Source organism: Oratosquilla oratoria, chromosome 11 (genome assembly GCF_046742065.1).
Source record: "Oratosquilla oratoria isolate Oo_2021 chromosome 11, ASM4674206v1, whole genome shotgun sequence".
NCBI lineage: Eukaryota > Metazoa > Arthropoda > Malacostraca > Stomatopoda > Squillidae > Oratosquilla > Oratosquilla oratoria.
The window spans coordinates 1,903,143-1,918,355 of NC_134787.1; the positions used below are offsets into that span (position 1 = coordinate 1,903,143).

The 15,213-nt window shown below is 43.0% G+C and overlaps 1 protein-coding gene across 1 annotated transcript in view; it reads right to left on the reverse strand.

Moving 5' to 3' along the window:
• Positions 1–15,213, reverse strand: part of LOC143029546 (transcription initiation factor TFIID subunit 5-like) — a 76,955-nt gene that overhangs the window by 35,664 nt on the left and 26,078 nt on the right. The window contains exon 5 of the mRNA XM_076192206.1: positions 8,872–9,061. Within this exon, the coding sequence (XP_076048321.1) occupies positions 8,872–9,061 (190 nt within the window). The remainder of the gene's footprint in view (positions 1–8,871; positions 9,062–15,213) is intronic.

Sequence of the window (15,213 nt, forward strand, 5' to 3'; positions counted from 1 at the left end):
AAAGAGAAAAAATTGACATGAAAAATTCTAATTGTACAAGATGAAGAGCAATAATTAGAAAAGGAAATAGAGGAAGTGCACAGAATGAGTAAATATGCAGAAAGAAAAAGTCGACCCCTAAAGCTCAAATTAAGGTCACAAATAGCTGAAGAAATTTGAGCAAAAATAGGAAAATTAGCAAAAAACAAACACTACAAAAGTACATACATACATATGCCAAGGCTCTTTCCCCCTTACAAGGGAGGTAGCCAAAAAGGAAAAGGCATAAAACCATTCCCACCTATTCCATCCCTGAATGCACTCCACACCCCTCCACCCTCCCTCTTATCTTAGCACCTCCTGGATGACGGGTCATCCCTGCACCTTGTCCACTGCCCTGGGTCAGAAGCAGTGTCGCAACACACAGCACATCCACAGCAAGACCGCTTCATTAAATCGGCGACCCCCACTCTCTGTCCCCCCATGCATAAAAGGAGAAGACGGGGAGAAATCCCTTCGGGCTGCGTCAAATTTTGCTCACACATACTACCTCACCCCCCATCCCCCTGCCCATTCCACCTCATGCATCACAACATCATCCATATACAACCATTCTCCATTCACCCGTCTTCTGTCCTCTCCCGTCCTTCCTCAACAGACATTCCCCTCTTCCCCAAAGCCCCCTTCACCCCATCCATCCACCTCATCCTAGGACGTCCCCTCATGTTCACTCCCTCCACATCTGCCTTCCATACCTCTTTTACTAGTCTTTCATCAACCCTATCTCCCAGCTCCCTTTCCACCCCTGTTCTCCTCCTCACCTCCTCATTTCTCACTCTATCTAGCCTAGTAACCCCCATCATACTTCTCAGACACCTCATCTCAAACACATTCAAACTCCTTCTCTCTTCCTCTCTTATGTTCCATGTTTCTGCCCCATACAATGCTGTTGGCACAATCACTCCTTCATACAGTCTCCTCTTAGCATCCATTCCCAAATGTCTATTCCTCATTACACTCTTCGATCCACCAAGGCATTTACTCGCTTCTCTCAATCTACATTCTACCTCCACCTTCATTCCACCTTTTCCTGCCAGATTTGCACCCAAGTATCTAAAACTATCCACTTCCTCCAGTCGCTCTCCCTTAATGTTTACTTCCAGCTACTGCCACTTTCACCCCTTGTACACCTCATCACCTTACTTTTACCCACATTTATCTTTAGCTTTCTTCTATCACATACTCTCCCAAACTCTGTCACCAACTTCCTCAATCCCTCCTCCGATCCTGCCACAAGTGCAGTGTCGTCAGCAAACAACAGCTGGCTCACCTCCCACTTTTCTCCATTTTCTTTACCCATCTCCAATCCCTGACCCACTACCCTTGCATTTACCTCTTGCACTACCCCATCCATGTATAACCTGAACAGCCAGGGCGACATAACGCATCCTTGACGAAGTCCCACCTTTACCTTGAACCACTCACTCTCTCCATTTCTAATCCTGACACAAGCTCTAGTACTTTCATACAAATTCTTGACAGCTCCTAGAAGCTTTCCTCCTATCCCATATATCTGCATAACCTCCCACAGTGCCTTTCTGTCTACCTTATAGTAAGCCTTTTCCAGATCCATAAAAGCCCAAAAAACATCCTTCCCCTTTCCTATAGCTTTCTCACATATTTGTCTTACCACAAAGATCTGATCTACGCAACCTCTACCCGTCCTAAATCCACACTGTTCCTCACCAATTACTCCCTCTGTTCCTCTCCTAATCCTCTCAATCAAGATTCTCCCACAAGCCTTTCCAACTACACTTAACAAGCAAATCCCTCTGAAACTACTACATTCACACTTGTACCCTTTTCCCTTGTAAAGTGGAACTATACAGGCACTCCTCCAGTCCTCCGGCACTCTACCCTCTCTCCAGCAAACACAAAATAACCTCACCAACCAGTCCACTATCACTGTACCTCCTTTTTTTAGACATTCTGCATGGCATCCATCCAGACCAGGTGCCTTACCTGCTTTCATCACCTTAACAACTGCCTTCACTTCATCCTTCCTTATTTCTCCTCCATTTTCCTCACTCATCACTCATTTTCTTAGCATTTCCCACTGCATCTATCCCTCCCTATCCTCCTTCACATTTAGCAACTCCCTAAAATATTCTGCCCATCTTCCCCTTACTGCCTTCTCTTCCATTATCATCTCTCCATCTGCACCTTTTACCTTTTCTTCTCTACTTGATTCACCTCCTCTTCCTCTCTTAATTTCCTTCCAAAACATCTTTTTATTACTTTCAAATTTTTGTCATACTCTTACCCCACTTCACATCTGCTCTCCTCTTTGCCTCCTTTACCTTTTACTTTACTTCTCTTTTCTTTTCTTTGTACCTCTCATATGACTCCCTCGTCCTATTTTGTAACCAATCTGTGAAAGCTCGCTTCTTCTCTTCTACAACCTTCTTTGTTTCCTCATCCCACCATTCACTACCCTTCCTTCTATTTCCTCCTGTCCTTCTTGTTCCACACACCATCCTTGCACACTTTGTGACTCCCTCCTTGAACCATCCCCATTCCTCCTCCACATCTAGCTCTACTCTATCCTTCACTCCCTCCCACTCCTCCTTCAGCTTCTTCTTGTACTCCTTCTCCTTTTCATTTAAAGAGTTCACTCTAAGCACCTCTCTACCTTTTGTCCCTATCCTCTTTCTCCATCTATCCTCCACTCTCAACTTACCTTCCACCAAAAAATGATCTGATATTCCCCCACCCTCTCCCCTTAGCACATGTACATCCTTAACTCTTCCTATCATAGTCCTATTTACCACTACATAATCCATCAACGCTCTATCTACCACCCTTCCATCTACCACCCTCTCCCATGTGTACTTATGCTTGACTTTCTTCCGAAACACTGTATTTGCTATCATCAACTCTCTTTCTAGACACATTTCCACCATCAACTCTCCACTACGATTCTTTCCTGGAACTCCACATTTCCCAACCACTCCATCAATTGGACCATTTCCTACCCTAGCATTAAGGTCTCCCAGTACTATTACATTGACATTTCTCCCTAAATCCTCTATGCACTCATTTAAATCTATCCAATAGGCCTCCCTTTCTTCTACACTCTTCTCACTGCCAGGCCCATATGCACTTACAAAGACCCACATCTCCTTTCCCAGTTTCACCTTCATCCACATTATCCTTGAGGAAACCTCCTCCACTCCACTACACGTTTATCTATCTCTTCACTTACTAGAATAGCCACCCTTCCCTCCCTCACTCTCTCTTCACTCCTGATAACCTCCCACTTACACTCCCAAACTCTCTCCCACGTAAGGACAGAGTCCACTTGGCCAGACTGCGATGCGGTCACCACCCAGCACTTCTAAGCTACCAGAAGAGGCTGGACGACCGTGTTGTGAACAGCTGCCCAGGATGTAACACTTCACCCCATACCATACAACACATAATGGAAGACTGCATTATACACAATCATGCACGCAAACAACACAACATACACTCTATAAAGGATTTGTGGGAAAACCCAGTTTCGGCTGTGGCCTTCCTTGGGGAGACGGGACTGCTCGGACAGACAGTCTAGGGAACGACAACAACAACAACAACAACTCCCAAACTTACACTCACCCTTCCCTTTCAACTTAGTTTCACTCAAAGCCAACACATCCATCTTTCTTCTCACAAACATACTACCTATCTCTTCCCTTTTACTCTCATCTGTACCACATCCATGCACATTAAAAGACTCAAACCTTAGGGTGCTGGTTGGAAAACTCCCAGACCCTCTTATGCCTTTACTTTTTTGTTTAGGAATGTCCCCTGTGGGGCTACAAGGAGAAGGATGCCTAGTCCCACTCCCCGTCCCTTTCTTCTCGCCTATTACGATCCAAGTGGAAATACTTGGTGGCAGTATTCTTTTCCCCCACCACAGGGAATTCCCCCACAGCAGAAAATGAATACTCAGAGAAATGGTACAGGACAGCAGCAAGGGGTTGGGGGACAGCATAACGGAGGGACAGTCATAGTATAAAAGTATATGGATAAAAAGAGACATGAATGATGAGAAAAGAGAAAGAGATGTTATGAAGTGAAGCTTAAAAAAGAAAATGAGAAAAGAACAGAGAATGAGAAAATGCAGTTCTACTGGAGAGTGCTAGACATGAGACTAAAATAATTCATATAAAGAAAAGAAAATGAAAGGTTCAGGGAATGAGATGGAGTAGAAAATTAAAATTTATACCAATCTACACAGATTAATTCCAGTACTAAACAAACTAAATGATTACCTGTCAGAAGAAAAACCAGACATAATGGGAACTGTGGAGACAAAATTAAGAGGTCTTCTATTAACAGTGTTGGACACAGATTATATAATTATTGGCTTAGAAACAGAGAGGAGAAACAGGGTGGAGTCAAGTTCCTGGTTAACCACTTCACTCCGGACTTAAATCTCGCGGGCAGCAGCCAATGCCAGCCGTACGACGTGTCGTAATAATACTCGCATCATAAAATATAGTCACCGCTTATATCGATCGTTCTCTCTTTCACCCGCGAATTTTGAAAACCACAGAGAATGGGATTCAGGGCACATTTGGAAGAATGTAAAAACACAGGGGCGACTACAATAAATATAATCAAGACGCCGATATGGCAGCATCGCGAATCCACTTGCTCCTCATGACGCCTACGTGTGCGGCACCGTATGGAAGGGGTTAAGAAAAACCCAAGTGTGATGAAAGTTACATATGGAGAGAACACGGTGATGATCACAATCAGAGTCATAAATAGTGACATGAAAAGCAGAAAGTTTGCAGTGATTTATGTGCCCCCAAAAATAGGGTTTTGGAAAGAGGGCGATTATTACAAAATGTTAGATGATACGAGACTTTCATTAGACGAGATGCTGAGGGATGGAAATAATGCTATACTTAAGGGAGATTTTAACTGCAAAGGAATCTGTTGGGAAGAGATGACAGTGAAACGTGAAAAAGATCAATGGGGAAATATTCTACTCGACATGACTATAGAACAATGACACAATGGGTAAAAGAAAACACTAGATTTAGAAATAATGAAGAACCATTGAGGCTAGATTTATTATTCACTTCAGAACCTGAAATTGTGGACAAAATTAAATACAAGACACCAATTGTGAAGAGTGACCATATACTACTTAAGAAAGAACTAAAGGAGGAAATATATGAAGAACTGAGAAACACAGAAAAGGAAGACTGAGGTATAGTAAAACGGTCTTTGAGAAACTTGAAATTTTTTTCTGAAATCAAACTGGGAAAAATTCTACAATGAAGAAACACAAGTGGAAGAAAAATGGATAATTCTGATGAAAATCCATAAAGGAGTGGATAAATATGTCTCGTAGCAAAAACAGGAAAATTACATATCAAATGCTGGTTTAACAATACTTCTCAGACACCTCATCTCAAACACATTCAAACTCCTTCTCTCTTCCTCTCGTATGTTCCATGTTTCTGCTCCATACAGTGCTGTTAGCACAATCACTCCTTCATATACTGTAGTCTCCTCTTAGCATCCATTCCCAAATGTCTATTCCTCATTACACTTTTTAATCCACCAAGGCATTTACTCGCTTCTCACAATCTACATTCTACCTCCACCTTCACTCCACCTTTTCCTGCCACATTTGCACCCAAGTATCTAAAACTATCCACTTCCTCCAGTCGCTCTCCCTTAATGCTCACTTCCAGACTACTGTCACTTTCACCCCTTGTACATCTCATAAATTGGGATAAAAGAAACACAAGAAAACATGGAAGGAAACTCAAAAAGGACAATTTTGGAAGATATCTGAAAAAGAACAGCTTTCACCACAGAGTTGTTGATGTATGGAATACACTTGATGAAACAATAGTACATGCAAAAACAGTACACGAATTTAAGGACAAACTAGACATGGTGAGATACAGAGATGAGACACCATGAGCATAGCTCCCCTTCCCGAAAGATACAACTAGGTAAATACAGATTCTAAATACTTGAGAAATGCTATGAACTTGAAGATATGCCAAGTACTTTCAAGTACATATTAAACAAAAATCTATATATTCTATTGTATTTTATAAATTAATTATTAATTGGGTATCTACTATGTAATTATCTAAATATGCCATATTATCAATAATAATATGCTGTGGGAATAGGTAGAAAAGACCAGTACAACACTACACCACCCAACAAATGTAAATGCATTCATGTCATTGTCTGGTTTAGTCTCCTCTCCCTACCACTTTGAGCTGGTGTAAAGAAAGTCGCACACACATACAACACAGACAACAAGCCAAAGTTTCTTCTTAAAGACATCTGTGGGAGGTTCTGAGAACTACTGTCAGCAACTGTGGGGCTGTGGGTTTTCCACTTAGTGAAACTTTGGGCAACAATTGACTGATTGAATTTCACTGACAAATCTCAGCATCTCTATACAGTTCCCTAATTATACTGTGTGGTAATCAATTACTGTGCAACAGGGTTTTGTCGGTCACACCTCTAGTGAGCAATTTTTCCGAGTAAAAAAAAATATATATATACTTTCTCAAAGAAAGTTTTACTGTTATAAAATGAAAAATTGCATGGGAAAGTATTTGAAAACAAAATATTAGTTAATTATTTGCCTTAGTTTAGGCATGGTGATGTACAGTAGTGCATTTTGTCACTTGGAGTTAGTGTGTGGTGGTCTTGCATGACTGATGTGTAACTTTTCTACTACGTTCTTTGTTATACTTTTTCACACTTTGTTCCTCACCACTGCTGCTTGAATTGTCAACCATTTCTTTCCTTTTCATAGGAATGGTTTCCATGTAAGTTATTCTACATCTTACTCCACAAGAAATAGTGGGGTAGAGGTTGTACATAGGTGACTGACCTCTGATAGGAAGAAATCTCTTTGGGCTGCATTGAAATATCATTCAGACATAACCACTCCCTAACCCCCTTTCCCATCCCCCACCCACTCCCTTCCATTCATCACACTATAATCCATGCACAGCCATTCTCCAATCACCCCTATCTTCTGTCTTCTCCCTTCCTTCCTCACCAGATATCTCCCTCTTGCTCAACACCCCTTTTACCCCATCCATCCCTCTCATCCTCATTTGCCATCTCATGTTCACTCCTTCCACCTCTGCCTTCCACACCTCTTTTACTAATCTTTCTTCACTCATTCTTTCCATGTGTCCAAACCATCCCAATACTCTTTCATCAACCCTATCTGCCATCTCCTTTCCCATCCCAGTTCTCCTCCTCACCTCGTTTCTCATTCTATCCAACCTTGTAACCCCTACCATACTTCTCAGACATTTCATCTCAAACACATTTAAACTCTTATGTTCCTTGTCTCTGCCCCATACAGTGCTGTCAGCACAATCACCCCTTCATACAACCTACTCTTAGCATCCATGCCCAAAGTATTTTCAAACATGTTTACAAGTTTCAAGGCGGAGGACTGTAAAGAATATTGTAGATAACTGTATATATGAACATAATTTTGTGCTGTCTTCTCTTACTGTTGTGTAATCATTGAATGTGGGTATATTGTCCCGTTTTGCCCATTTTTTGTTTAATTAGTGCAATATAAATGTTGTGTATGTATAAGAAATGGAGCAGCTCCCAAATGTTTTTCTAGTGATACCATTAATGTTTATTTGTATGGGTTATTCCCCTTACTAAGGTATTGAATGTTATCATGCAGCAGGGATTACATGGTATTATGCAGCCAATGCTTTAGGAACTGCTTTGGTGTGCCCATACTGATTGGAGCCACATATCATTTGTCTATACTCTATAGCATAAAATCTCTCCTCATAGAAAAATCATGCTACTTTTGTACTACAACTGTAACTCATTTATGCTGTTCCCTTAAAATTGTCCTTTACCTCTTCTATGACTCTACCTCTTATTTCCTGTGGTAGAAGGGGTGTGTGAGAGTATTCTGCAACCATGATTACTATACGAATCTTAGGTAACAAAGTAGGATGGAGTGATGGAACTAGGGATCCTGCTCTCTGTATGTTCATCATATGAGGATTCAAATCATATGAAGGTCTGGGAGAGTAAAAGGGAAGAGTTTGTGAGAAGGAAGATGGATGTGTTAGCTTCAAGTGAACTTGAGTTGAAAGGGAAGAGTGATTTTGAGTTTGGGAGTGTGGTGTGGAGTGTTAGGAGTGATGAATGGGCCAAGGAGGGAAGTAGTTCTGCTGGTAAGTGATGAAATAGGAAAGCATGTGGTGGAGAAGAGGGACATGTCTTCAAAGTGTGAGTGAAGGTGAAACTGGGTTGGGAGATGTGTTTTCATATGGAGCTTATAGTAAGAAAAGTAAAGTTACAACACAGATAACAGCCCAAAGTTTCTTCTCAAAGAATTGATTGATTGTGATCTCATTTCCAGATGGGATTTTGTTGTGCAACAGAGTAGCTGAGTATGTCAGTTGAGACCCTTGAGGCTGTTGGGCCCAGGTGTTTGGGATGGATGTTTGACATTTTGTCTAGGCCAGCACTTTTCCATCTGGGGTCCTAGTACCCCCTGGAGGTGTTGAAATAAAATTTTGGGGGTGCTGGGAAGTGCTGAATGCATGGCAATAAAATATCAATACCTAGCAAGAAGGAGCCAGGTTTGTCATTCACAAGTTTCACATCCACAACTCAAATTAAGAAGATATGAATAATAAAACTAGTGACAGAAGCCACACTACAAGGCTAACTTTCTAATGCAGTTAGTAAAATGATCACAGAAAATTTAGCATGCAACCATATAAAAATCAAGTTAAATAAAACCCATTCTCACACTTTTCAATCATCTACATATCTTGAATTTTTACAAACTCTACTCACAATTCTGGTAGGGGTATTCTGCTTAGAGGTGGAGCATTGGGATCATTCTTTTTGTTTTTCTGTAGTGGATCTTTTTTGGGTTTTTTCTTCTTTGGTTTATCGCCTTCTTCATCCCCTTCCTCCTCTTCCATTACAAGATTCTGAAGTTCTGGTTCTTTGAGCAATCCATAGTAGATTTTTGTCTTGTTCACTATGAGAAGAAAAATACATTTAAAAGGAAATGAAGCTATCCATGGATTAATGAATAAATAAACAGAAAAAAACAATACTATACATAGTAAAAGGCCTTTTCCCCCTTATATGGAAGGTGGCTGAGTCAAAGCATCCACCCACCCTATCCATCTGAAACCCATTCTTACTCATCCCAATTAACCACCTTGTAGACAGTCTTACATAGACAAAGGATAATCACAGTCCGCCACCACACCAACTGGATCAAAAACAATGTGGCAAGACACAGTACCTCCAATCCCTTGTATCCAGTGGCCCCCTTTACCTCACCATCTACTTCTTTCTTGGTCTAAAGTTTACTCCATCCACTTCTGGTTTCCACATTTCTTTTTTGCAAGGATACCCTCACTCATTCTTTCCATAGCTAAACATACATACATATACCAAGGCTTTTTCCCCCTTTCAAGGGAGGTAGCCAAAAAGGGAAAGGCATAAAAACACTCCCACCCATTTCATCCCTAAATACACTCCACACCCCTCCCACCCTCCCTCTCATCTGAGCACCATAGCTAAACCATCTCTACATTATTTCATGTACTCTATCTGACAGCTCTCTCCATCCCTGTTCTCTGCCACACCAAAGTTTTCACTCTATCCATCCCTGTAAAGCCTAACATACTTCTTAAGCAATTTATCTCAAACACTTTCAGGCTCTTCCTATAAGCTTATCTCAAGTTCTAAGTTTTCACTCCATACAGTGCCACAGGCACAATTACTCCCTCATACAATTTTCGCTTTGTGTTCATTCACAGATATCTAATTTTCATATCACTTTTCATACACCAAGACATTCATCTGCTTCTTTTATACTATAATTCACCTCCAATCCCTTTCCTCCATTCATTATCACATGCAACTTCAGACACAACTTTCCATTTCCTCTAACCTCTCACCCTTTAAAATCCCCTCCATCTCTACTCCTCCATTCACTGCCATATGCCATCTCAAATACAGGCATACTCCTAGCATCCAACCTTCAGGCATCCAATTTGTCCAAGCATCTATTTTTTTTCTTCTGAGAAAAACACCGAACTGAATTTTTTGTGGTTTATGTTTCTTGCTAGTACAGAGCCAGTGCTGCTGCTAGAAACCACCAGTTGATAAAAATATAGATGTTCATCTGTCTAAATAGTTAGAGGCAAAGGCTTCTTCCCCCTTATAAGGGAGGTTGCCAGTCCCATCCACCACCCTTGTTTCCCTCTCATCTTAGCTCCTCATGGATGAAGGGTCATCCCTGTCTCCTGCCCACTACCCAGGTCAGAAGCAATGCAGCAAGACACAGCACATCCACAGCAGGGCTGCTTCACTTACACGGTCCCTTCATGTAGACCAGTGGTTCTTAACCTGGGGGTGCCTGTAACCCCAGGGAGTACGAAACCTGAAACCTGGGGGTACGAGACATGATAGCCAGTATGTAGTACTGTATATTTACCATGAGAAAGCAAAATAAGGTTTCTATCACTAATCCTTTACAAAGGATTACAAAGGCAAAGCATGCCGACAGGAGACCTTTTGATCCATATCTAGGTCGGATGCAAAAAAAAAAAATCATATTAATAATAAATTAAAACTATAACAATTTATTATTAATATGATTTCCCCCCCCCCCCCATCCGACCTGCATTGCGTTTTGTATTGGATGGGGGTACAAGAAAATTTTCTGAAATATCAAGGGGTACTGGCACTGAGAAAGATTAAGAACCACTAATGTAGACAATAGAGAAGATGGGGAGAAATCCCTTTGGGCTGCATCAAAATATCATCTATACACAACTATTCTCTGTTCACCCCTATCCCCAGCCTTCTCCTTTTGCTGCTCAACAGACATTCCCTTCTTGCTTGAAGCCCCTTTCACCACATCCAACCATCTCATCCTCAGTTGTCCTCTCAAGTTTACTCAATCCACCTCTGATTTCCACAATTCCTTTGGTAATCTTTTTTCACTCATTCAATGGTCTGAAAAGTGGCTAACAAAATTTAACTAGTAAATGCAAGGTTGTGCACATAGGTAAATATAACAAAAAGTATGATTACAGGTTATTTGGAATGTCGTTAACAAAAGTGGACTGTGAGAAGGATCTCAGCGTAATTATCAGTGATGATCTCAAATCATCCAAGCTGTGTATTTCTGCCTCAGAGAAGGCAAATAAGATTCTAGGATTGACTGCATGGTTTTTTTATATCAAAAGTCCATCTGTTGTTAACAAGCTATATAAATCATTAGTTTGTCCACATTTGGTATATGCTGTATCCATATGTTCACTGAATCTCATTAACCTCTTCAACACGAGTCAAATTCTCACATGCAGCATTGGCTGCCATATGTACAATGCATCACACTTCTTGCATTTATAAAATATAAAGTCACTACTGTATTACTCATTCTCTTTTACTCTGAGTAATAATAAACACAGAAAAGGTGATCAAACCAATTCACAGAATTCAGGGGTAACTCATGTACAACTACAAAATAAATACAATCAAGATGCTGACACCGGCATCCTCATATACCCACTTGTGCCTCATGACACCTACGTAAGTTTCATCGTATTGAAGAGGTTAAGAACACTGACAGATTGGAAAAAGTACAATGGCATGCCACAAAACTGATTCCAAATATCACAAACAAATCATATGAAAATCTACTAGAATATATGAATCTATTTTCCTTAAAAAGGCATCGGCTCAGAGGTGACTTGATACAGGTCTTCAAAATTCTAAAGGAAATAAACAACATCAAGTGACAAAATTCTAACTGAATGTGAATCAGGCAAAAATAATGGTCTCAGTCAGGAAGTAGATTTAATTTGGAAGTGGGTAGAAACAAATTCACCAACCATGTAGTAAATGAATGAAGTAAACTTCCTGCAGAGGCAGTGCAATGTAGTACAGTTCGAAGTTTTAAAATTCATTTAGATAAGCACCTAAGAAATATGCTGTAATGCCTGCCATTTTTTTTAATATATCTTATTTATTATTATTTATTTAGTTATTATTATCTATTTATTTTATTTAGATGAGTGACCCCTGAATTCTATGAACTGGTTTGATCAAGTTTTCTGTGTTTATTATTACTCAGAATGAAAAAGAATGAGTAATACAACAGTGACTTTATATTGTGGCGAAAGACCATGAATGAATGTTGCATAGTGTGCCTGGATGGTTGGTATGGTCATGTGAGTGATGCGTGATATCGGAGAGAGAAAGCATAGCAAGGGGTATTGTAGCGAGGGTATGCATGGGGGGACCCCAAGGGGGGGTCCCGGCGTCGCCCGCCATACCTCGCATAGCAGCAGAGTAAGCCTAGTACTGGCATTGAACACACGTGTAAAATCCTCATATTCGTTAGGTAGAATAAAGTGAAGAAAGTGACACTCCTACCTTTCCCTGACCCGGACAATTGTATGTGTGATCTTATGTTCATCACTCGTGACATAAATAATCACACCTACGTGCAATAGAAAAAGGTGAGTTAATGCCCATGCGTCCGTAACAAATGGCGCCAGAAGCGGATTCAGATTGAAGTGATAAGTGACTTGATATCGAAGTGATAAGTGATTCAATATTAAAGTGATAAGTGACTCAAGTGATCATAGATGTCACCGGTGATGGTAAAGACAGAGAAATTGAAGGAAAGCAGGAGTTGAGTGTCATGGCGTCGGGTGAATGTGAGGATGACACGGTGTTGCACCGAGAGGCTACAGAACATGTATCTCCTCAGTCAGTGTTGCTCTTGGCACAACGCTCAGTGGCCGAGATGTTGAAACAGCAACAACAGGTCATGGCAGATATGCTTGCGATCCAAATGGATAAACAAAAACAGGTCATGACTGAAGTGAAAGAGGAACTGAGAGCTATTATGGGGGAGAACATGGGATCGTTAGAAACACGTGCTAACCAGTATACTGACGACGTGTACCACCGTGTGAAAGAGGAGGTTAAGGAAGAGGTAGTGGCAATGAAGGAAGAGGTTAAGGAGGAGGTGGTGGCAGTGAAAGAAGAGGTTAAAGAGATGAAAGCAATAGAAGAGAGGTACCATGAGCACATGCAAACGTGTCTTGACAGGGTATTGACACTGGAGGCGGTTTTGGTGAGACAGGAGAATGGGGAGATTGCAGCGAATCTCGATACCGTGACATGGTGCAATTTTGCTGAGAATTGCATAGCGGTGAGCACAATCACCCCACCACCCTCACCTCCTCGTAGCCTCTCGCCGCCACCGGCATCTCTACAGCCGAGGGGCGATTATTGCCACGTGAACCCAGGGGACGACCTCACAGGGAGATGTCTGGGGAGTTGTTCAGTTGAACTGCAACCCTGGGGGGGCCTGTGGAGGTGGTGAGGTCACGCAGTACGAGAAAGAGAGGAAGGTGATTGAATATGACAGGAAGATGTCTTGGGACGCGTACCAGGCACAGTACAATGTGGTTGCAGCTTGTCATAGTTGGTCACAGGAAGAGAAGGCCTTTCAGCTGGTGAGTGTGCTGAAAGGGCAGGCGTTGGAAGTGCTGGAGCACTTAACCCCCGCGCAACTGCGATGTTACGACAGTGTAGCTGGGGCTCTCCGGCGTCGCTTCGGCAGGAGGCGGCAACCGGAGGTATTCCGGGCTCAACTAAAGACAAGGAGGCAAGGGAAGGACAAGGCCCTTCCCTTACTAGCGCAGGATGTGGAAGCGCTAGTGAGGGGCGCTTACCCCATGGCCACGGAGGACACCGTGGATATGTTGGCTAAGGACTGCTTCGTGCTTCGTGGACGCTCTTCACGATAGGCAGTTACAAATACACGTGAAGCAGGCTGCGCCCAAGAACGTGAGAGAGGCTTTGGCAAGGGCAGCGGAGTTTGAAGCCTTTCTCATGAGCGTCAGCCCTGCTGCTCCCCCTCCCAGCGACGTGTGGAAGCGTCGCCCGAGCCGTGCTTTGGCCAGGCGTGCGCAGGTAAGTGGCAAGACATCTCAACCTGGTGGGAAGGTGAGCTCCAAGCCTTTCAAAGGATCGTGCTTCAACTGTGGTCAGGTAGGTCACAAAAAGCACGACTGCAAGAGGAGGGAATGCGACTGGTGTTCAAGCCCTGCTGCTGGAATTGTGGAATATGAGGACACAGTTCCCCTGAGTGCCACCAGCCCAAGGGGGTGACGCCGTCAGCGGGAAACTTGAAGCAGCTGGGGGCCAGGGCACCTTCCCAGCAGAGCATTAGGGCGCCCCAAGCCATCTAAGGGGTCGTCAGGTGGCGGCGTCCATCGCCATCAAGGTGGCAGGGAGTATCAATGGACGCCAAGTGGAGATGGTAGTGGATACAGGGGCAGAGAGGACCTTCGTACGAGAGGGAGTCCTACCGGAACATGGTGTGAAGTGCGTGGGTCAGCAACTGTGTGGTGTTACAGGAGACTGTGTACTGGTGAAGGGACCGGTGTGGGTGAATCTGGCTGTAGGCAGGGTGACTGAACGCCTGCCTGTGCTTGTGGCGGAGATGGAAGATGAATGCCTGTTGGGGTTGGATTTCCTTAATCGCGTGGGGGCGTGTGTTGATCTCCAGGAGGGTAGGATGTCAGTGAGAGGCTATGAAGTGCCTTTGAATCCTAATGGAAAGCTCGCCACGAAGGATGAGGTAAGGGAACCCAGAGGGCAGAGATCTCAGGCCATCAAGTCACCCAGCCAAGGTAAAGCACGGAAAGGAGGAGTGGCCCGCACCTCTGCTACTACGACCTTGCACCGCACCGCATCCACCACTATCGCCACCGCTAACAGCAAGATGGAGTCACCGAAGGAGGAGAAGAAACAAAAGGACGTACCAGAGGGCCTGCCTGAGTACTTGGAAGACTTGGCGGAGAGGAGTATCACGCAGCTGACAGCTGAGCAGGCGAGTAGAGTGAAGGCATTACTTGCACATTACCGTGACGTGTTCAGCAGTGGAGACATGGACTTGGGTCGCACATCATTGGTTCAGCACAGCATCTATACCAGAGATAGTCCTCCCATCAAGCAGGTGCCTCGTCGGGTCCCACCAGCAAAGAGAGAAGAAATGGAGAAGCTTATCCGAGAGTTGGCAGCAACGGGAGTGATTGAGCGGTCAGACAGCCCGTGGAGCTCACCGGTAGTCCTAGTGACGAAGAA